Source organism: Dermacentor andersoni, chromosome 7 (genome assembly GCF_023375885.2).
Source record: "Dermacentor andersoni chromosome 7, qqDerAnde1_hic_scaffold, whole genome shotgun sequence".
NCBI classification, from domain to species: domain Eukaryota; kingdom Metazoa; phylum Arthropoda; class Arachnida; order Ixodida; family Ixodidae; genus Dermacentor; species Dermacentor andersoni.
In genome coordinates, this window is record NC_092820.1 from 105,119,381 (window position 1) to 105,140,868 (window position 21,488).

At 51.9% G+C, this 21,488-nt stretch overlaps 1 protein-coding gene across 3 annotated transcripts in view; it reads left to right on the forward strand.

The window, feature by feature from the left end:
- LOC129385672 (uncharacterized) overlaps positions 1-21,488 on the forward strand; it is a 135,740-nt gene that overhangs the window by 13,849 nt on the left and 100,403 nt on the right. For all 3 annotated transcript variants that reach the window (XM_055072561.2, XM_055072562.2, XM_055072563.2), the window contains exon 2: positions 6,136-6,223. In XM_055072561.2, the coding sequence (XP_054928536.1) occupies positions 6,157-6,223 (67 nt within the window). In that variant the 5' untranslated portion in view covers positions 6,136-6,156. The remainder of the gene's footprint in view (positions 1-6,135; positions 6,224-21,488) is intronic.

Below are 21,488 nucleotides of genomic sequence, written 5' to 3' on the forward strand. Positions count from 1 at the left end.
CACAGAAATCACGGGCACCTGCATTCTATGTGCATTAATTGAATACTTCTGATAGTCTGGCTACAAGAACCAGGCTGGACGAAAATTCAGCCATACGCGTCCATCAGCCACCGACAGGAAACGACATGACCATTGTCGAAGGAACTCTTCTTCTCCAAGGAAGAACAACTCCTCCGACAGAAACGACAGTAGCTCAGAGTAGAGCCTCCCCATAAGTGGAAACAGAGCGCGGTGACGACGTCCCGTGGCAACTGCCTCGCACCGGTTACGCCATAGACAGAAGGCCCCCGCAGCAATTAAAAGTCGCGCGAAGCGGCCACGTGAGCAGCGACCAGACGTAATAAAGCGGTTAACTCCAAGGCCACGAAATCCAGTATGCACGGCCCTCCAAAATATCCTGGCAACGACGCATTGCAGCAGTACATGTTTATTGGATTCTTGAAGGGGGCAATTGGGACACCGCGAAGATGGGACAATGCCCCACCGCTCAAGCCTGTCCCGAGTTGGAAGCACTTGCCACCCTAGACGCCACATGAAGTCGCGTAGGTGGCCAGGCAGGAATGATGCCGTTATCGCATCCCACGACACATTATTGGAACGTGCGAGACGCGCTGGGGGAACTAGAGGAAGCAGTAAGGCTGACATAGTATCTACTACACGGTTTTGGAGAACGTCTACATCAGGACATACCTGTTGTATGTGGCGATAAAATGCCACGGCCGTACAGTAAAATGTAGGTGCGTTTAACACTTGTGGTCCGCGATTTAAGTGTACGCCCGGTAACATGTAGCGAATTTTTGTGCCAAGGAAATAGCAAGCGAGTTCACGCGCTGGACACTGATCATGCTGTAACAGACGGAGCAGAAATCGCAGAGCAAGCAGCCGGCAGCGGACAGACACGGATGGGAAGGCAAACCCACCGCGAGAGCGTGGTTGCCCAAGCGCCGCGCGACAGACTAGTTCTGTACGGCCCGACCAGAAGAAGGCACCAAGAAGGGACTGCAAGGACCTAGTAACCCGTAATGGTGGCTGTACGACGTGACAAACGTACCACACTCGGCCGCAAAATACAGACTGCGCTAAGTACCTTCTTTCTGATAGGGGTAAATCATACCCTTGAACCTCTTCAATATTTCGCCTTACATCTTCAAGAATTGAGAGCCACACAGAGTCTGATATGCCATTAGAGGTGTAGTCAAGGCCTAAAATGCGAAGAGAATCGCTCTTTTGAAGACGGAAAAGGGGACTTAGGCGTGTCTGTGGTGAACCAATGAACAAATAACGACATTTTGAAAAATTTAGCGCAGCACCTGAAATATTTCCGTACTCAGTGAAAATTCGGAGGCTACGGGTTAAGCTATCTTCATTCCCGAGATATAATGTGATGTCATCGGCGAAGGCTGTCACCTTCACAACACCGCTACCAGGCAGTGGGAGACCGCATACGCAAGGGTCTCTCACTATTGAGCGCAGAAATGGTTCAAGGCTGAGCACAAAGAGAACTGGGGATAGAGGGCACCCTTGACGAACGCCACGAGTAACGGGAAACCGTGCACTTTCTCGACCATCAAGGAACAATGTACTTCGGATATTAGAATAGGTACTCCTAATAAGTTCAACAAAATTTGACGAGAAGCCGAACGAGGTCAGTACATTAAAAATGTAGTTATGTTCGAGGCGATCGAATGCCTTTTCTTGATCTAGTGAAACTAAGAGACCACGTGCCGACCTGGTGAGCGTGTATGTCATTATGTCACGCGTAACGAACGAAAGACTGTGTATCTCTCTGCCACGGACTGAGCATGCCTGATGGTGACCTATTAGGGAAGGCATCAGGCTTCTCAAGCGCCGGGTGAGAACAGCTGTGAAGGTTTTGTAGTCAACGTTGAGAAGCGTGATTGGCCTCCATTCCTCTGGACGAACAGATGACGGATCGTGTTTAGGGATTAGCACAATACGACCGTCCCGAAAACTAAGCGGGAAATCAAAGTTCTCAAAGCATTGGCTGATAACAGATACGAAAGTGGCACCAATATCTTCCCAGAACGTTAGATAAAACTCAACGGGTAAACCGTCCGGCCCTGGGGCCGAGCCACGCTTCATGGAAGATAATGCTGCCTTCACTTCCTCGGCTGATGGTCGTGCACAAAGACGGTCAGCTACCTCAGGTGGAACCTGAGGCAGCCCACTAAGCAATGTACGAAATCCTTGAGAGCCAGAATCTATTTGCGTGGTCGTACGCGCCATGTTTTCAAAATGCGTCACAAACAGTGAATAATCACGCGTGGGAGGTGGTGTAACAGGAAGTGCTCTTGGGGCCGCAGAATGGAATGCATTCGGCTGTCTAAAAAGTGAGTTTCTTGAAAAGCGCAGAACTTCGGGGTGTGCACACGGATTACGTCTGCATCGCCAAGCAGCAGCTGACAAAGACGACGCCGCGATGAGGCGTTGGAAACGCCTCCGTAGCTCACGCTGCCATGACTGCATCAACGGAGTCAGTTGATTGACCCGAAGGGCGATGCGGAGCTTCGTGGCAGTATCCGCCAGTTCTTCTGACATACGTCGTCTGAGTGCACGTCCTTCAACTGAACAGTGCAGACGCCACTGCACCTTGAGCGCATCCCATGACTCTCGGTCAGATCTAGAAACAGAGGCGCCCAAGACTCTTGACAAACAAGAGCGCGAGCGCGCGTCATGTAGAACGCGGATGTCTAGACGCCAAGGTTTTACTGATGAGGAAGCAGGGAAGCGAATTTCAAGTAAAACTGGTTTGTGATCGGAAATATAAACAGGGGATGAAGGTAACGTTATGACATCAGACCGGGTGACATACTGAGCTAAACTGCTCGGAACATAGGCACGGTCTAACCTGCTTGACGACGCACCGCGTCGCCAGGTCCAGGCAAATAAAGAACCATGAAAAAGTCTATATGTATCGAGCAACGAAAAATGCTGGATGAGGCGACGCAACTCCCGTGCGTTCCAATCAGGGCGACCCCAGCCCGGGCCTTGAACATCTGCTCGCGTGTCTAAGACGCAGTTAAAATCCCCAACAAGCACCACGTGACGACCGTCAAGGAAATACACGTCCAGGTCACGAAAAAAATCATTGGAATTAATGGCCTGCGCGGGTCCATATATGCACAAAATCCGTAACCTAAATGAAGATAGTACACAATCAAATGCCAATATTCGCCCAGTCCCATCATAAAAGACATGATGATCTCGTAAGAGAGCTCTGTTGAAAATAATAATTCCAACTCCGCTGGATCGTGATGTCGCGAAGGAGAAGTAACAGTCTAGGTTAAAAGTGCGTTTGAAAGTAAGGACATGTCCAATGGTGAAAAAATTTGTTTCTTGTAAACACAGTATGTCACATTTTTTTGCGCGGGCCACGCTGATAACTTCGGCTTGTTTTACAGGACTTCGGAACCCTTGTGCATTTAATGAAATAATCCTCAGGGTGTCAGCCATATTTAATTAAATGTATCACTAAACTGACCTGGTCGTGTTGTTCAAGTCGGCGCCCCGGGAACAAGTCCAGGGGTTAAGCAGTGCACGCATCACTTCTTCGACCCTCTCGAAGAAGGCCGAGGTTTTTTGGGCCGCTGTAACTCGGCACGGCGATCTGGGCCGCCGTCTGAGCCAGAGGCTGACGCATGAGCGCGCTTTACGTCTCGTGGGGCCGCCATTTCTATGTCGAGTTCATCCAGGCTTGGTGAGAGTCCAACGCTGCTATCAACTCCGAGGCTGAAGCTGTTTTCTGATGAGGTTGATGTCGGTAGCGGTAGGGCGGCGGGATTGATTTCATCTTCGCCGACAACTTCGGCAGCTGGAGGCTCATTCAGATGTAATGGTTGCGCCGTTGCAGGAGATGCAATTGAGGCGGATGAAGCCACAGCAGATTTCGCGGGTGTATCGACTGTAGTAATCGCATGGTCAGGTGTTTCATCTGCGTTTAAATCTTTGCTGCGATCAGGAGGAGTGATGGTAGCAGCCGAAGTGGAGGCGCTTTCGGCCACAGCACGCGTGTCGTTCGCTGCTTGGAAGGCCAGCGAACATGGCGTGTTGCGATCCGCCACGTCACGGTCTTCTTTTTCAGTAGAGGAGGCCGGTGAAGATGGCGCGTTGTGACTTCTCGAACTGCATGCCTCTTCTTTTTCATTTCTTGACCGTGTTTCATGCGGCGTCAGTGCAATTTCTTTGGTTACGGCGTCACGCGCAGTCGCAACCGCAGTTGACGCCGGCGGTAAGGGGGGAAAGGCTCCAGCAGCAGCGTCTGAGTATGAACGCCGCACAGGGCACGCGACCGTAGGGTGACTATCCCCGCAACGCCGACAAGGACGGTCACATCCGTCGCTTTCGTGGCCATGGACGCCACAACGGCCACAGAACGCTGCGGTGCACTGCGCACGGTAGTGGTCGCTGGAACCGCACCGACGACACACGCGTTGCAAGCCACGGTAGTCAAACGTCACACGATGGCCAGAGACACGCAGATAATTTGGGACCGGGGTTGTGGTGCTCATTTCCATACGCACGAAGCGTGTGCCCGTGAGCACGCCACGTCGTCCGCTCATAAGACCAGCGTTGACAGACAGAACCTTGCCGTATGGTGATAGTGCCTGGACGAGGACTTCGTTCGGGACGAAGGACGGCAAAAAGAGGCAGGTTACGTTGGTTACCTGCGGGCCGACGGGAACGACGGGACAACGCTCGCCACCGATGACGAGGCAGCCAGCATCGACGATTAGAGACATGGAAGCCATGCTCTTGACGGTGACTTGGAAGTTGAGGCCTCCCATGTGCTGAACGCAGTAGACCTCAGAGAGGCCAACTATTGAGGCCGTCGCGTCGACGACGGTCTCGGGACCATTCCCCGTAGGGACAACAACATCGAAGACGTGGGCCTTCGAGGGAGTCCACGACGCTGTAGGCGCCATGGCGTGAGAGGTGGACGTCCCCGACGTGGAACACGCAGGGGCGTCGGTAGAAACGCTTGTTCCGTGCTCTTTCTTCTTCTTCTTCTGCTGCTTGCCTTGCAGCAGGAGGCTGGAGCGATACGAGGAAAAATAAAACTGTTACACCGAAGCTGAAACACAAAGCCCTTTTTCAGCGCTACCTGCTCGTTCTTGCTGGCCCTCCGCCTAGGCAAAGTGCGTTACTACAGTAATTGAATTTCAGAACGTAACATGCGCCTGAACATTTGTAACATACAACTTACGCACAACCTGCAGACATGATAGCACCGGATTGTAATTCATATATAGGACAAAACACGATTCTGTTACGGGGAAACTCAAACATAAAACCTCTTGAGCTGCCGTTTGCTTTTCTGTGAGCAAAACATCGCACGAGGACACGGAACATCTCGACCCACTAGAGGCTAACAGCTTCACTGTAAAAACATGTAGAGTGGACGGACAACAGCACTGGCGCTCCAGCTCCCTTTAATTGTAGAAAGTATGATATTAAGAAGTTTGGCACACCTTCGCACAAAGGCGAAGGAGGGTTTCTAGTCAGGCATAGAGGTTGTGCGATTGCGTTTGTAACACACTTCTGAACTTGAGAAAAGGTGGGAACAGGTACTCGAAAGACTTATTTAATGAGTTTATTAGCTCTGATGAAGCGCGTTTTAGCCTTGTCGTGCTTTTTTGTTCAGCGCATGTGAAAAGCACGAACTTTCTTTTCACTTCCAAATATACAGCTTCATTGCTATATTTCGTCAGTATTTTCTCTATTTTTTGCCCCCTTTCGATTTATGATGTTTAATAAACCAATCCGCCAAACAGCGATTGTTCTCAAAAGAGAAATTGAAAGGGAGCAAAGGCATCACAAGTTAAGCAGAAGAAAATTTCTGGTTTGCTACCTAGCACTGGTGTAAGCGAATTTGGGTCGAAAAGGAGAAAAGTATAGAAAATGTGGAAAAAAACAAGAACGCTTACGTCATAGACGTGAACAAACTGGTCGATCGCAAAAAGCGCAGTATTGCTGCCATGGAATTTTCTTGTGATTAGCTGCGTCTAAAGCTCTCCCAATTGCTCGTGATTCTAAATTTCTTGCATATTTCAAACATACGTTTTAGGATATCTCACTCGCATGTTTCCACGTTTTTGCCTTCTTTTATGTCAACAGCTATCATATTCTACAAAAAGCATGACCACATTCAATCAAGCAAGCATCATCTTCCTTCTAATGTGTGTCGAGCGGTGCATTGCTAAAGGTGAGTCCCTCTTTTGTATCAGCGCCAAATAAGTATTTATAAGGAATCTTTTTCCGTATAATTGCTTTAGTGGGAGTACGAATGAAGGCGCGATTGCTCGATGTAGCGAATCGGGGACGTAGGGAAAATAGTGAAACTCGGGAACTCTCATAGGCCGCTTTTGCCTAGCGCTTTGTCGCTATACCTAAACGAAAACGGAACACAGGGCATACGGCAGAGAGAAGTGCATGGTAATTACCTTGAGGATGGACCATCAACCTGCTGTGTACCATATTTCCTAAAACACGTAAACAACACAGGGAAGTAGGCGAATGAGACAAGTGAATACCCGAACTCACTTTCAGATTAAACAAGCACTAATACTTTAGATTTAAACTAACAGCCACTACTCATTCACTTCAGCCCTGATTTATGTTATAGGAAGCCGGAGCTCCGGTTGCGCGACTGTCAGCGACGCAGTCCTTCCTGGATGGTGTCTCGTTCGAGCACAACGTTACGATTGACTCCGTGGATAGTAAAGTTTTTTAAGGACAGCACGGCTCCCGCAGCAGAAAGGCACTTGTTAAATGGGCACATGGCCGCGCGATCTAGAAACAAATAATTATGAGGTAGTACGAAAGAAAATAGCGAGCACTAAACTTTAACTTGTTATTTGTAGAGCAAAGTCTGAGGAATCCATCATCTCTGCATGCATGGAGTAGTCACGTTAAAAAAAGTTCCAAGGTGATTCAAGCTCCAGTTGAATTCAATGAAACGCAACCTCTGTCTGAGCGAGTTCGGGATGAGATAGGGGCAGATTCACTGAACGCGGTTGTTTATCGCATCCCGCCTTACCTGAGGTTAGCAGGAGGTACCTCGGACGGAATTGCGATAGCAAGTATATGGACACTGGAGGCGCATTTTTTGTGGTCGCCACACGTCGTTGCTGTACGTGCGAGTGAAAGCAGACAAGGGAAGCCGTCGATCGCGGCTCACCCTGGCGCGCGCGAAGGAGAAAGCGGTGAGTAAACGCGCCGTCTTCCGTCGCGCGCAAACCCAGGGTGGGGGTTGGGGTGATGGCAAGTAGAGAGGACGGGGCGGCTTTGCTCTTCGGCAGCCACTGCGCATTTCGCGACCGGATGCAAAGGGAACTGACGATCGAGGAACTGACGATCGAGGGAAGGGGGAGGTGCGGGAGGGAGGCGAGGGGGCGGCTTCGTCTCCGCCAACATGTGCGTGCTTTGCAAGTCCGCCCACGGTCATGCGCGCCGTATCATGTAAGGGATCTGCAGACGGCTCACCCCTTTGTGCGTACTGTGTTGCGTTTAAGCGATAGACTGCACGAATGTCACTTCGCTCACGGCTGCTGTCGCGCTTGCGCAGCAGCGCTTTCACAGAGAGTGTCCGCGCTCATCGAGTGCGATGTGTTCGTGTTTGCTTGTGCGTGCCGCACCATACTTGTTCATTCAGTTAGTAAGCGAATTTTCCACGTTTATACCGCCGATAAAGCTACTATCCTCACTTCGTATAGTAGTACATTAATTTGCAATCACAATCGATGCTTCGCCTTCCAGGTGAAACTGCGACGTTTTTAGTGCACGTCTTTGGGATCGGCCCCCATTTTCACGAATGAAGACGTGTTAATTATTTTGAATAATTTCGTGGATTTGCCATGTCGAAACTACGATCTGATTATGTGGCACGCAATTATGGGAGAAAAGCGTCAACGGCGCAGCGGTTACATTATGAGGATTCTCTGCTAGATGTCCTGCATTCGAATCAGACCGCTGGGCCATTTCATTCACTTGACCACTATAAAAAGTCACAATATTGTCATAAGGGCGAAACAATGAATGTGATAGCTACATTACAGAATATTACGCGAAGTAAGGCTCGTAGCTTTAGCTTCAGCATGCATCACAGGAAGTAAGCTTAAGCTGGCTAAGTAAACACGCGTGACGTGAGCTGTGCAGACACATATGGACAGAAAAAACTCGGTGACCACGAGTAGCATCGGATAGAACTAGAGGTTCTTGTCGGCATTCTCTCCTTGTGTCGGCCTTGCGTTCATGTACTGCGGCGTGCTCACAGCCGGCACGATTTGCGTTCGCTTCGTGCTTTTGAACTACAGGGTTTTGTTAGTTATGTCTCCTAACCTCGGCCTCCTGCTTCTGCATCGCCGCGTCTGGGCGCACCCGGCGTTGAGCTGCAGCGTGCGCCGCACATGCTGCAGGACGTTGTTCCTGCGTCTGGACCATGGAGTCGTTTTGGCGCTTTATGTGTGTCCTCCTTGCTTTGGTGCGATTAGCGTTTCACAGCAGCTTCTTCGCTGACGTTCTGACAATTGACACTCGGATACATTTTCGTGCGATGTGAGAGATACGGTGCTTCGTTGGAAAAACCCTGCACCGATAGCTACTACCATGGCTACTATAGGAGCCAATAAACGGTAGCACAAGCTGGCAGGATGTGCGTATTGCTCAGCAGACCATAAATATGATCGCTTGGCGCAAACGAGGAACAAAGGAAGGAAACAAGGGGTGCGCCAACGGTGAGGCTGGAGCTCTTACCTTATATGCACCGTGTAATCCACAACTTAAAGAATGTTGCAGACAGACATGGGGTGCCAGTCGTATTCTCTGCGCCACGCAAGGTCTACCAGCTGTGAACAGGCATTGTTTCTAATTGGAGCAAGACAGGTGGTTGTTATAAAACACATGCCAAGACGTATACAGAACGTGCTACCGGTGTCGTGTGTGAGTTTCTGCTGTCTTGCGGCAAGACATATGTCGCACAGACTGGGCGATGCGTAAATGAGCGTGCGCGGGAACATGAGGCAAAGGCGGAGCACATTTTCCCAAGCACTGCAATATACACCTATGTAAGCCACGACTGAGCAAGATACGGAATCTAGGAAGAAGCAGGGACGCCACGGCAAGTGAACCCTTAGGGGCGTTTCACATTAAAAGCGAGGTTCATCTTGTATTAGCGACACATCAGTTTTACTTCTGCAAGAAGAACGAACGTTTTCCGATAGCTGGCTGGGACTAGGGTGTTGCGCGATTGATGCTGTTCTGCATGCTGTGCATTCCTTTGCAGGGATATATTAAATGTTATACAATATAGAATAAGCAGTCGAAAGTTGGCCCTCCCCTTGTTCCCTTCCTTCCTCGCTTGCGCTCAGCGATCACATTTAAATTATGGGGTTTTACGTGCCAAAACCACTTTCTGATTATGAGGCACGCCGTAGTGGGGGACTCCGGAAATTTCGACCACCTGGGGTTCTTTAACGTGCACCTAAATCTAAGTACAGGGGGACACCGTACACTAGCCCAGCAAGATATGACTTCTGAGGGTACGCATAGCTGTATTGGAATTACCTCCAGCATTTAAATCTGTCTAACCTGAATTGTTAGCATAGATTCCTCTGTGAATCCTTCCGTGCGATTGGAACACAAACACGTCTCTGTCTGTCTGTCTGTCTGTCTGTCTGTCTGTCTGTCTGTCTGTCTGTCTGTCTGTCTGTCTGTCTGTCTGTCTGTCTGTCTGTCTGTCTGTCTGTCTGTCTGTCTGTCTGTCTGTCTGTCTGTCTGTCTGTCTGTCTGTCTGTCTGTCTGTCTGTCTGTCTGTCTGTCTGTCTGTCTGTCTGTCTGTCTGTCTGTCTGTCTGTCTGTCTGTCTGTCTGTCTGTCTGTCTGTCTGTCTGTCTGTCTGTCTGTCTGTCTGTCTGTCTGTCTGTCTGTCTGTCTGTCTGTCTGTCTGTCTGTCTGTCTGTCTGCCTGTCTGTCTGTCTGTCTGTCTGTCTGTCTGTCTGTCTGTCTGTCTGTCTGTCTGTCTGTCTGTCTGTCTGTCTGTCTGTCTGTCTGTCTGTCTGTCTGTCTGTCTGTCTGTCTGTCTGTCTGTCTGTCTGTCTGTCTGTCTGTCTGTCTGTCTGTCTGTCTGTCTGTCTGTCTGTCTGTCTGTCTGTCTGTCTGTCTGTCTGTCTGTCTGTCTGTCTGTCTGTCTGTCTGTCTGTCTGTCTGTCTGTCTGTCTGTCTGTCTGTCTGTCTGTCTGTCTGTCTGTCTGTCTGTCTGTCTGTCTGTCTGTCTGTCTGTCTGTCTGTCTGTCTGTCTGTCTGTCTGTCTGTCTGTCTGTCTGTCTGTCTGTCTGTCTGTCTGTCTGTCTGTCTGTCTGTCTGTCTGTCTGTCTGTCTGTCTGTCTGTCTGTCTGTCTGTCTGTCTGTCTGTCTGTCTGTCTGTCTGTCTGTCTGTCTGTCTGTCTGTCTGTCTGTCTGTCTGTCTGTCTGTCTGTCTGTCTGTCTGTCTGTCTGTCTGTCTGTCTGTCTGTCTGTCTGTCTGTCTGTCTGTCTGTCTGTCTGTCTGTCTGTCTGTCTGTCTGTCTGTCTGTCTGTCTGTCTGTCTGTCTGTCTGTCTGTCTGTCTGTCTGTCTGTCTGTCTGTCTGTCTGTCTGTCTGTCTGTCTGTCTGTCTGTCTGTCTGTCTGTCTGTCTGTCTGTCTGTCTGTCTGTCTGTCTGTCTGTCTGTCTGTCTGTCTGTCTGTCTGTCTGTCTGTCTGTCTGTCTGTCTGTCTGTCTGTCTGTCTGTCTGTCTGTCTGTCTGTCTGTCTGTCTGTCTGTCTGTCTGTCTGTCTGTCTGTCTGTCTGTCTGTCTGTCTGTCTGTCTGTCTGTCTGTCTGTCTGTCTGTCTGTCTGTCTGTCTGTCTGTCTGTCTGTCTGTCTGTCTGTCTGTCTGTCTGTCTGTCTGTCTGTCTGTCTGTCTGTCTGTCTGTCTGTCTGTCTGTCTGTCTGTCTGTCTGTCTGTCTGTCTGTCTGTCTGTCTGTCTGTCTGTCTGTCTGTCTGTCTGTCTGTCTGTCTGTCTGTCTGTCTGTCTGTCTGTCTGTCTGTCTGTCTGTCTGTCTGTCTGTCTGTCTGTCTGTCTGTCTGTCTGTCTGTCTGTCTGTCTGTCGATCGATCGAGTGGGTGAAGTTGCCCACCTGTTCGGGCTACTATGTTTATGCTTCGCGTAGTGGTGTCGTTGTGGTTGTTCTATTGTCCTCAACCTAACTACGTTATAAACTACTTTTGTCATGCCGTCGTCGTCTTGCCTTCTACCCCGACCCAGTGCACCAAGTTGTCTAATACATTCAACCACTAGGCATGGGCTCGTGGTCGGTTGCTTCGTAATTAAAGCTTTGTCACCCGACATTCGTGATGCCGTCGCCATCACAGAGTCATCATGCATTCGTTCTTAGACCACCTTATTAACGTCATCGTGGTCATTCAAGGATCATTCTTCCAGCTTCGTGATCTGACTCTCATCATTCCATCATTGTCATGCCGTGTACTCCGACCCAGGGGTCGAAGTTGTCTAATAGCTTAATCTACTAGGTATGTGTTCGGGGTGATAACGCCATCGCGGTAGTTGGATTGCCGCCATTACAGCTTTGTCATCATACTCGTGTCATGCCGCCATCAACACGCCATCATTGCTTCACAGTCATGCCATCATCGCGATGCGGTCGCCTTATAAGTGTCATCTCCTCACTAGCGTGATCGCACTCTCGTCGTCTCGTGGTCGTCGCACCGCCATAGTCATTCTGTTGACGTCGAGCTTCTTTCGTAATTGTAGTGTAATCATACTGTGCGGATTTAATCGTGGCGAAGACGAAGTGCCTTTCAGGTAGAAGGCTGGGTCTTCCAGCTCTACTTATTTTGTGGATTTCTTAGACTTTGCCAGTGAACTGCTGCTTCCTCCTTAACCGCGATGGAGATGGTCTCACACGCGTACGCCGGACTCGGCAGTGCCCGTGGCGGTTGCCTCCAGGAAGCGCAACGGCACCGATAGGGACACTGACAGCGACGACACCATGCAGTACTATGTCAGCAGTGAAGCTTCCTGTGACGACACCGTCTAGCTGTTGCGGAGTCGTAAAGCAAAGCGAAGGTTTCTGAGCGCATCCTCGAATTCAAGTGAGTCCACCGTGATATCTTCGCGGAATACCGAGGAGGTCACCATCCTGTTCGCGCTAGTTCTCGCTATTGAAAACCTGAGCCACCTCAACAGGCAAGCCGTGTCTTCACACCTAGAGGCACTGGTTTCGAATGAAATTAAAGACAGTAGAGTGAACACCCGTAAGAACGTCCTAGCAATTGACGTAGAACACGCGGCTGCGTTAGATTTTTTGCGCTATGTCACGGAACTTGACGGAATGAAATCCGCCCTCATATTCTGCTGCGCAAACAAGTCACTGTCGGCGTAATTTACGATGTTGACGAGGCCATTGTAGACTCCGATCTGTCGATCTCAATCAAGCCAGCTACAGAAAACACCATCACGAATGCGTTTCGTCTCGGCACGTCACGGTGTGTCAAAATCATATTTAAAGGCAAATCCCTACCATCGCACGCAAAAGTGGGCCACTTCTGACACGCAGTTCGCCCCTTCATAGCAAAACCACTGCAGTGCTGGAAGTGCATGAAGTTTGGGCATGTCAGCACGGTGTGCAAGAACACTACCGTTTGTTCTCGCAGCGCTGGGCCCCACACCACTAACGCGTGCGAGGCCAGTGTGCTGAAGTGCACAAACTGCGGCGGCCCTCACGATGCATCCTCGAAGGAATGCCCTTTGATTCGTAAGGAAATGGCAATATTGAGCAAAATGGTTAGATACCACTCGTCTCACCGAGAAGCAGCAACATCTGTTAGGCGGTGAAGATCGCGTCGCCGACGTCAAATCACGAACATCCGAAGCCTCTGCAAAGCACCAGCCACGTATATTACCACCCACTCCTCCGCCCAGGCCAAACGCAGTCAGCTCAAATGACAAAGGTACAACGAACAGCCCTGCTGCTGACGCTTGGCCTGCATTCCCGAGGCTACATGCTCCTAGTGAGCGAAATCAGGCTTCTACAGCAAGGGACACTTCGACTGTTCCTGATCAACTGACGGACCGAGATCAACAAATTGTTGTCATGATCAGCTCTCTGGTGAGTGCTATTGTGTTCTTCTGGACAAGCTACAGACACCGACCGCTCGAAGTGCGTTGCAAGTGCTGGATGCCATAAATCCGGTTCTAGCAAGTCTTCAGAAGTCCAGTGCTTGAGAACTTCTACAGCAGGATCATGGCTCACCGACAGCAACATCGATCGTTCCGGAATGATGTCAGAAGTACCTCCATATTCCAAGGGAATGCGAGAGGCCTGAGGTCACGTATTTCGGTTTTTCGACAGTTCTGTCACGATCCACCCGGGGTCGTGAACAAGGGAGGGCTCGAGGCACTCTCCGTATGACGGACGCTCCGCAGCGTGGTAGTGCTGAACGATGACTGACCGCCGAGCAGCCGTGCTCGTCGGTGTTTATTGTGGTGCGGTGAACAATGTTGCCTGCCGAGCTTAGCAGGCCACCGAGCCTAGCGGCGAACGAACTATATGCCTGAGGGGGCGTCACATGCTTGCTACACCCCTTACCCCCAGTTTGTTGGTAAATAAAAAAACAAACGTCCACGTTCAGAATATGAGGCTCTGCCTCTGCCTCTGCCTGAAATAGTATCCGACTCTGCCTGCTATCCAGGCGAGTAACGGTCCGGTGGCCTCCGCCGTCGAGTACTCCGCCTGGGCACCGGTGTTGACAGGTACGGTGTGGCAACGCCGGGTGCTGCCTGAGCCAGCCTCGCTCCAAGCGGAGGGTCCGTAGTGGTCGGCCTCGTGAGTGGTGCTGGGCTCGACACCGGTCCATCGGGTGCCGCACCACTGGCTATGGTTGCTGCATCCGAGGTGGGTGGTGCTCCGCTGGAAGCGACTGGTGCTGCCGCTAGTCCTCCTGCGGGCTGGGACTCAGGAGTGGCAGTCAAGGGCGCTGGCCAAGTCCCGAGGCGAGGCCTGACATGGTCGGCGTGCCGGTGCCACAAGGCCCCGTCTGGCAGGCGCACGAGCAGCGACGAGGCGCTGGCAGGAGACACCACCTGTCCGGCAGACCAGAGTGGGCCAGGATGAAGTTCCTGGCGAAAACTGGAGCTCCCGACTCTGGCGAATGCCCGGGACGGCACCCTTCGTCAGCAGCCAGCTTCTGCTTCAGCTGCTTCAAGAGCACTTTGGATTGGAGGTCCGGATGCAAGACGTCTAAGGGTGTCTTCACCATCCGACCCAGCGGGAGCTCACAGGGGGCACGGCCAGTCACATCGTGGGGCCTTGTCCGGTACTGAAATAGTATCCGGGCAATCTGCGTCCGGAAATCCCCAGTCTGGCTCTTCTTGAGCTTGTCTTTGATGGTTCGCACCACCCGCTCGGCTGCACCATTTGAAGCAGGGTGGTACGGTGGAACCATCATCCGGTGGATTCCGTTTTTCGTCAGCCAGGCCAGGAACTCTGCGCTCGCGAAACCAGGACCATTGTCGGACACGATGACATCCAGCAACCCCTGGGCGGCGAAGACCTGTCGTAACGCTGCAATGGTCGCGCCTGCTGATAGAGTGGTGACTGGTAGAACCTCCACCCACTTCGAGAAGGCGTCCACCACCACCACCAGGACGTAATGGCCCTTGAAGGGTTCCCCAAATTCCACATGTAGGCGGGACCAGGGTCTCTGCGGGAACGGCCAGGGGGTGATTTCCACATGGCGCGATGCTCGCTGATCCTCCTGGCTGATTTGGCAGCTTGCACGAAGTGAGCGATGTGCTGGTCCAGGCCAGGCCACCAAACATGGGACCGGGCCACCATCTTGGTCTTTTCTACGCCAGGATGACCCACGTGCAGCACCTGCAGGAACCTGGACCGGAGACTTTGTGGGATCACCACCCTAGAACCCCACAGTAGGCAGCCCTGCTGCAAGCTCAGCTCAGCGACCTTGTGGCTATAGGCCTGCTGCACCAATTCCTATCCACGGGACAGCGCCTGGGCCACCTGAGACAGAACTGGGTCCCGGCTGGTCGCTTGAGATACCGCAGATCTGGAGAGCCCCCCCCAGGTAGGCGTGTTCCAGCATGAACACTTCAGCAGGTTCTGGAACAGCATCAGGCACCTCTGGCAGGGGCAGGCGGCTGAGGGCATCAGCAGGTCCCAGGTCCTTTCCTGGACGGTAAACCAGCCGGGAACTGTAAGCTGCCAGCCTCAAGGCCCAGCGTACCACTCGAGGTGATGCCTGCACAGGAACTGCCTTGTGAGGCCCCAGCAGCCCCAACAGCGGCTTGTGGTCCGTGACCGCCTCGAACTTGCGGCCCCAGAGATACTGATGAAAGCGTTCGACACCGAACATGAGGGCCAAACCTTCCTTGTCCAGCTCGCTGTAACGTTGTTCTGCAGCATAAAGCCGTCGAGAAGCAAGCGAAGCAGGACGTTCCTGGCCATCTTTGTCCCGGTGTGCCAGGACGGCTCCGACACCGTACGGCGAGGCATCTACGGTAAGGACAACAGGCTTAGCAGGATCGAAGTGCACCAGCACTGGAGCCTTGGTGATTAGCTCCTTGCTGCGCTGGAAGGCCTGGTCCTGCTCCTTCTTCCAGACCCATTGTTGACCATCTCGAAGCAGAAGATGGAGCGGTTGTAGATGCTGCGACAGGTTCTGCAGAAAACGCCTGTAGAAGTTCATGAGGCCCAGGTAGCTCTGAAGCTCTTTCTTGTTCTGGGGCTTAGGTGCCTTGAGCACAGCATCAACTTTGCGGGGAGCCGGGGCCAAGCCTGCCTGGGAAATGACATGTCCCAAGTACTCAACGCTGGGGGCTAGGAAAACGCACTTTTGCAGCTTGAGCTTGAGGCCGGCGTCCTGCAGTCGTGCCAGGACGTTGTGCAGGTTCTGCAGGTGGTCGCCGTCGTCGCTGTCACTAACCAGGATGTCATCCAAGTACACCGCCATGTGCCTCATGCCCCTGAAGAGGTTGTCCATCTCCTTCTGGAATATGGCTGCGGCCGAGGCCACGCCAAACGGTAAGCGCGTGTACTGAAAGAGCCCCAAAGTTGTGGATATTGTGACATACTTCCGAGAGGCATTCTGGCGCACCAGCTGCTGGTAAGCATCTCTGAGGTCGAGCTTGGTAAACTTCTGTCCACCGGACAATGCTGACCAGAGATCTTCAATCCGGGGCAGCGGGTACTTCTCGACGGTAGCTACGGGGTTGATGGTAACCTTAAGATCCCCATAGATCCTGACACTGCCGTCTCGCTTGCGGACTGGAACGATGGGAACGGCCCATTCAGATGTCTTGACAGGTACCAGGATGCCCTCACGCTGTAACTGTAGCAGCTCCTGGGTGACCCCGTCCTTCAGGGCGAACGGCAGTGGGCGAGGCTTGAAAAAACGTAGCCGGGCTCCCTCAGGTACATGAATGCCAACCATTGTGCCGGCAAATGTGCCCACCCCTGGCTGGAAAGGGGAATTGAACTTGGTCAGGAGGCTGGGGACGTCTTGCACCACATGCAGGCTGGCTTCCTGGTACTGTGGCAGACGAACGCCCAGTGCATGAATCCAGTTTCGGCCCAGCAGCGTCGGCGACGACATCTTCGTTAAGTAAAGGGGAAGGGTTGCCTTCCTGTCGTCAAAGCGAACGCTGACCTGTGCCTGACCTTGGACCTGGGAGAGTTGCCCGGAGTAGCTGCGCAGCATCACGCCCGAAGCTTCGACGGACAAGCCGGGGAAAGTACGCTTGAAAAGTTTCCCGGCCATTACAGACACGCTGGCCCCTGCGTCCAGCTCCATTAAAATGGGGTGCCCGCAGATTTCGACGGTCAGCATATACGGCGGCACAGACGACAGTACAAAGCCTGTGTGCCACATGTCGAAAATCGGCGGGTCCTCGGTCACGACGTGGAGCCCGGCCGCGGAAGAACTTTAGCCTGCTGCCGCATGCCACCGCCGCATACGCTTGCGACGGCTACCCTGGCCACGGGCTTGTGTGGTACCTGGGCTTGAATCAGGCTGCTGCTTACTGTTCGTCCTTCCCCTTCGGTATACACGTGCCAGGTGCCCAGTTTTCCCGCACGTAAAGCATTGTGCTCGAGAAAATTGGCACTGTGAGGGGAAGTGGGCGCCACCACAGCGACCGCAGGTACTGTGGTGGTACTATGGTGTGTGGTGGCGAAAGTACTGCTTTTTGTCGCCAACTTGTTGACCGCGGCTTCCGCCGACGGTGAGCCAGTCGCTCGGGAAATCTCGCCGGCGTCCTTGGCGGCAGCTTTCATTGCCAGCGCTGCCTTCACGGCGTCGTCCAGCGAGGGGTCGGGAAGCTCGAGGAGTCGCGTCTGCACGGCGGGGTTGTTGATTCCGCAGACGAAACGGTCCCGGAGCAGCGAGTCCAGTTGGTCCCCGAAGGCGCAGGCACTCGCTAACCCTCGTAACGCAGCAACGAACTGCCCGAGGGTCTTTCCTTCCCGGCGGCTCCGGTTGTTGAAGCGGAAACGCTCCATTAGTGTGGACGGTGCTGGGTTAGAATGCGAGCGCGATATGGCGAGCAGCACATCCAGCGTCTTAACGTGCGGCGTGGCTGGCTTGAGAAGGTCGAGCAAGAGGCTAAATACGCGGGTCCCGCCGCTGGCCAGCAAAATATCCCGCTGTTTGGCCTCGGTGGTGTCGTTTGCCCGGAAGAACGCCTAGACTTGCTCCTCGTAAATCTGCCAGGCGGACCCATCTCCCTCGAACGGCTTGAGCCTTCCGTACAGCGGCATGACGCCAGCAACGGGGGGCGGTGTTTTGCCGCTCGCGTCGGCGAGGGACGCTCCGTGGTTATTCGTCGCCATCCTCGTCACCAGTGTCACGAGAATGACGAGGATGGCCACGAGGAGGGGATCCTCGTGACAGTGGCGACGAGGATGGGATCCTCGTGACAAGTTCATGTTTGACTACCACTTTCCTGTACTGGTGATCTGTGAACCGAACTTATCAGCCTCCATAAGACTATCAGGATATGAACCTTTTGTTTCAACAACGTGTGTCCGTAGTAGTAAGGTTCTGGTTTACATACGCAAGGACCTAACGTATTTTTCGCAAGCCGTAGCGCCACACGACGGTAACCAATACGTCTGTGTTAGTGTGAAAAAGAAGAGGCTGTCTCATCCTATTATTGGCGTCTACCTATCCCCAACAACTCAGTTTGACAGCAAAATACTAGAAGATATTATGGCTGCCACTCCCGGTGCTTGGATAATAACAAGGGACTTCAACGCTCACCACCATATATGGGGAAGCTGCAGGATAAATTTGAGGGGCAGGTCACTAATATTCTTTGCATCAGGCCACAACCTATGTCTTCTAAATGGCGGAAGTCCGACATTTCTGCGAGGAACAACGTACAGCAGCTGCCTTGACTTGACTTTGGTGTCAAGTTGCCTGACTTCGAGCGTGCAGTGGTTCACTGATATTGAAACCCATGTAAGGGATCATATTCCGACCTATGTGAGAATCGATGGACTAGACGCCGCATTACCGGCTGTATCTCGCCAAATCGACTGGTCAGTCTTTCAAGATCGAGTAGAAGACACCTGCAAGAAAGATATCGCACGCAGATTAGAAGACATAATTGCAAACTGAATGCAAGATTGCACGCGTTGCTTCACACATTCATCAAAGCATGCAGAGAATGACATTGAATTGGAAAGGCTTCGTACAATACGTCGCTGCGCTGAAAGGAGGTACAGGCGTACAAAGTCAATTATTGACCTCAGAGAAGCTCGGCGCATGCAAAAGAAGATAAGGCGCCGAATTGATAAGCTAGCGGATCAAAGATGGAAATGCTTTTGAGAGTCAGTAACCCCCGCAAGCCATTGTCCCGTGTGTGGCGTACCCTACGGGGTCTTTGCTCATGACCCTAGCAACGACACCCTTTTAACGCCCTTGCTCTCTATAAAAACCGCCGTGAGATAGACGTTGCAAAGGAATTTCGCGCGAAAATCGCCGGTGGCACAGTTTTAGTCCCTGACATGGCTTTAAACGGCATCCCCGGTCCACGAGATACAAGCATAGAGGCTCCATTCTCTATGGAAGAGTGAGAAGCTGCTATGACGCTCTGTAGGTGTTCGTCTTCACCAGGGCCCGATGGCATAACATATACTGCTTTGGGCCACCTAGGCCGAGAAGCACGAAGAGAGCTCCTCAGCCTTTTTAATAGTTCATGGCAAGATGGTGTGGTCCCACAGCAGTGGAAACGCAGCCGTCTCGTACCGCTACTAAAATCAGGAAAGTCGCCGCTCGAATTGACATCGTATCGGTCTATAGCACTTGCCAGCTGCGTCGGGAAGCTCATGGAACGCATGATCCTCATGCGTCTCGAATGGTACCTAGAACTCCACAAAATTTACCCTGATTCTATGGCTTGATTTCGACGAGCCCATTCATCGATTGACAGTGTCATCGATCTAGTGTCATCAGTAGAAGAGCAAAAATCTTGGAAACGATTATTAGTAGCGCTCTTTTTGTACGCGAAAGGCGCCTACGACAACCTTTCCCATCAAGCCGTTCTAGACGCACTTTTGACAATTGAACTAGGAGGGTGAGTATATCGATGGATCAGAAACTACTTGACACAAAGGTCCTTGTTCGTACGTACCGAAGATGGTCCGACTACCGACCACTACACATGCCGAGACGTTCCCCAAGGCGGTGTTCTAAGCCCCATTCTTTCCAACCTCGCGCTTCTTGGGCTGGCCGAATCCTTACGGGTAACAGTGAGTGTCTCAATCTACGCCGACGACATCTGCATCTGGTCATCAGCGGTCACTCGTCTGCAGGTTCGCGCAAGGCTACAGAAAGCAGCAACACAGGCATCTCACTATCTTCATATACAAGGCCTTGCCATCTCAACAGAAAAATGTGCGTTAGTCGCTTTTAGACGAACACCGATGTCTCGCGTTATCCAGTATGCATCAATGGCCAGCCTATCTCCAACAAGAGAAATCATCGGTTGTTGGGTTTCATTGTGGACCGGGACCTCTCTTGGAGCCCTCACGTTGCCTGTTTGAAGAAAAAGCTCACATCTATTCTTCATGTCTTCAAGTTCGTCGCCGGGAAAACATGGGGATCGTCAGTGGGCTCCATGCTACAGTTATATCGAGCACTTTTTATCGGATTGCTATGCTATAGTTCTCCCGTGCTTGCTAAAACATGCAAGTCAAATGTTCTAGAACTTCAGAGCGTGCAAGCACAGACACTACGCGTTTGCTTAGGCCTTCCGCGGAGCGCCTCAACAGCAGGAATCATTATAATGGCTCGAGACCATGCGATCATGACTTACATTAGCACCGACACGCTTAGGGCCCATGTTCGTCATGTTTCACGCATGCAATCAAGCTCTCTTGCCTGCCTGCCAGAACGACGACCACAGGCGTCCTTCTCCAACGAGGTTAGCATCCATCGTGCCTGTCTACCATCGGGCTTCACACCGTCAGCATGTTCAACCTCAGCTTTGTGGTGTTTAAAACAACCTCAAGTGTGTCTTACGGTTTCAGGGATAAGAAAGAAGACCGACCTGCCTACGGCGGCCCTGAAGCAAGCAGCTCTGGATTGTTTAAACGCTTTCTACTTTGACCGAGTCCACATATATACCGATGGCTCTTCCACTCAGACCAGCTCCTCCGGCGCAGTGGTTATACCATCACGATTAACTAGCATCCGATACAAGATTTTTTACTTGACAACATCGACCGTGTCGGAGCTTGTTGACCTCCGAGGTGCCGCTGATTACATTAACAACCAACCCGCTAATCAGATGGCAATATTCTGCGATTCGAAGGCGGCCTTACAATGTCTTCTGTCATCTCTTCGTCGCGGGTCCTGTGAACAACTAGTGTTGGAAATACGAGAAATGCACCATCGTATGATAGCAAAAGGACACGACGTCGTGTTTCAGTGGCTGCCTGGCCATTGTCGTATTTCTGGCAACGACCTCGCTGACGAAGCTGCTAGGAAAGCACACGAAAGAGCAACCCTTGTTTCTCTAGCTTTATCGCGGACCGACGCAGTCCAACACCTAAGCAAGGTAGCACAACGTATGACATTAGAGAAGTGGCACACACATGAATTCAGCCAAGAACGATTGCATTCGCTCGACCCCTCTCTGCAACTGCGGCAGTTACCAGGACTTCTGCGAAATGAGGAAACAATGCTGTGCCGCCTACGCTTGGGCGTCGCCTTCACCAATGCATATACGTTTTTGATTGGAGTGACTGACAGCGCTGACTGCAATGCCTGCGGTGTCGAGGAAACTATGGAACATCTACTGTGCTACTGCCCATCTTTTGAAAACGATAGGCATGACCTCTGCACAGCTCTCAATCAGCTAGATAGAACACCGTTCGCCTTGAAAAAGATCTTGGGACGATGGCCTCGCAT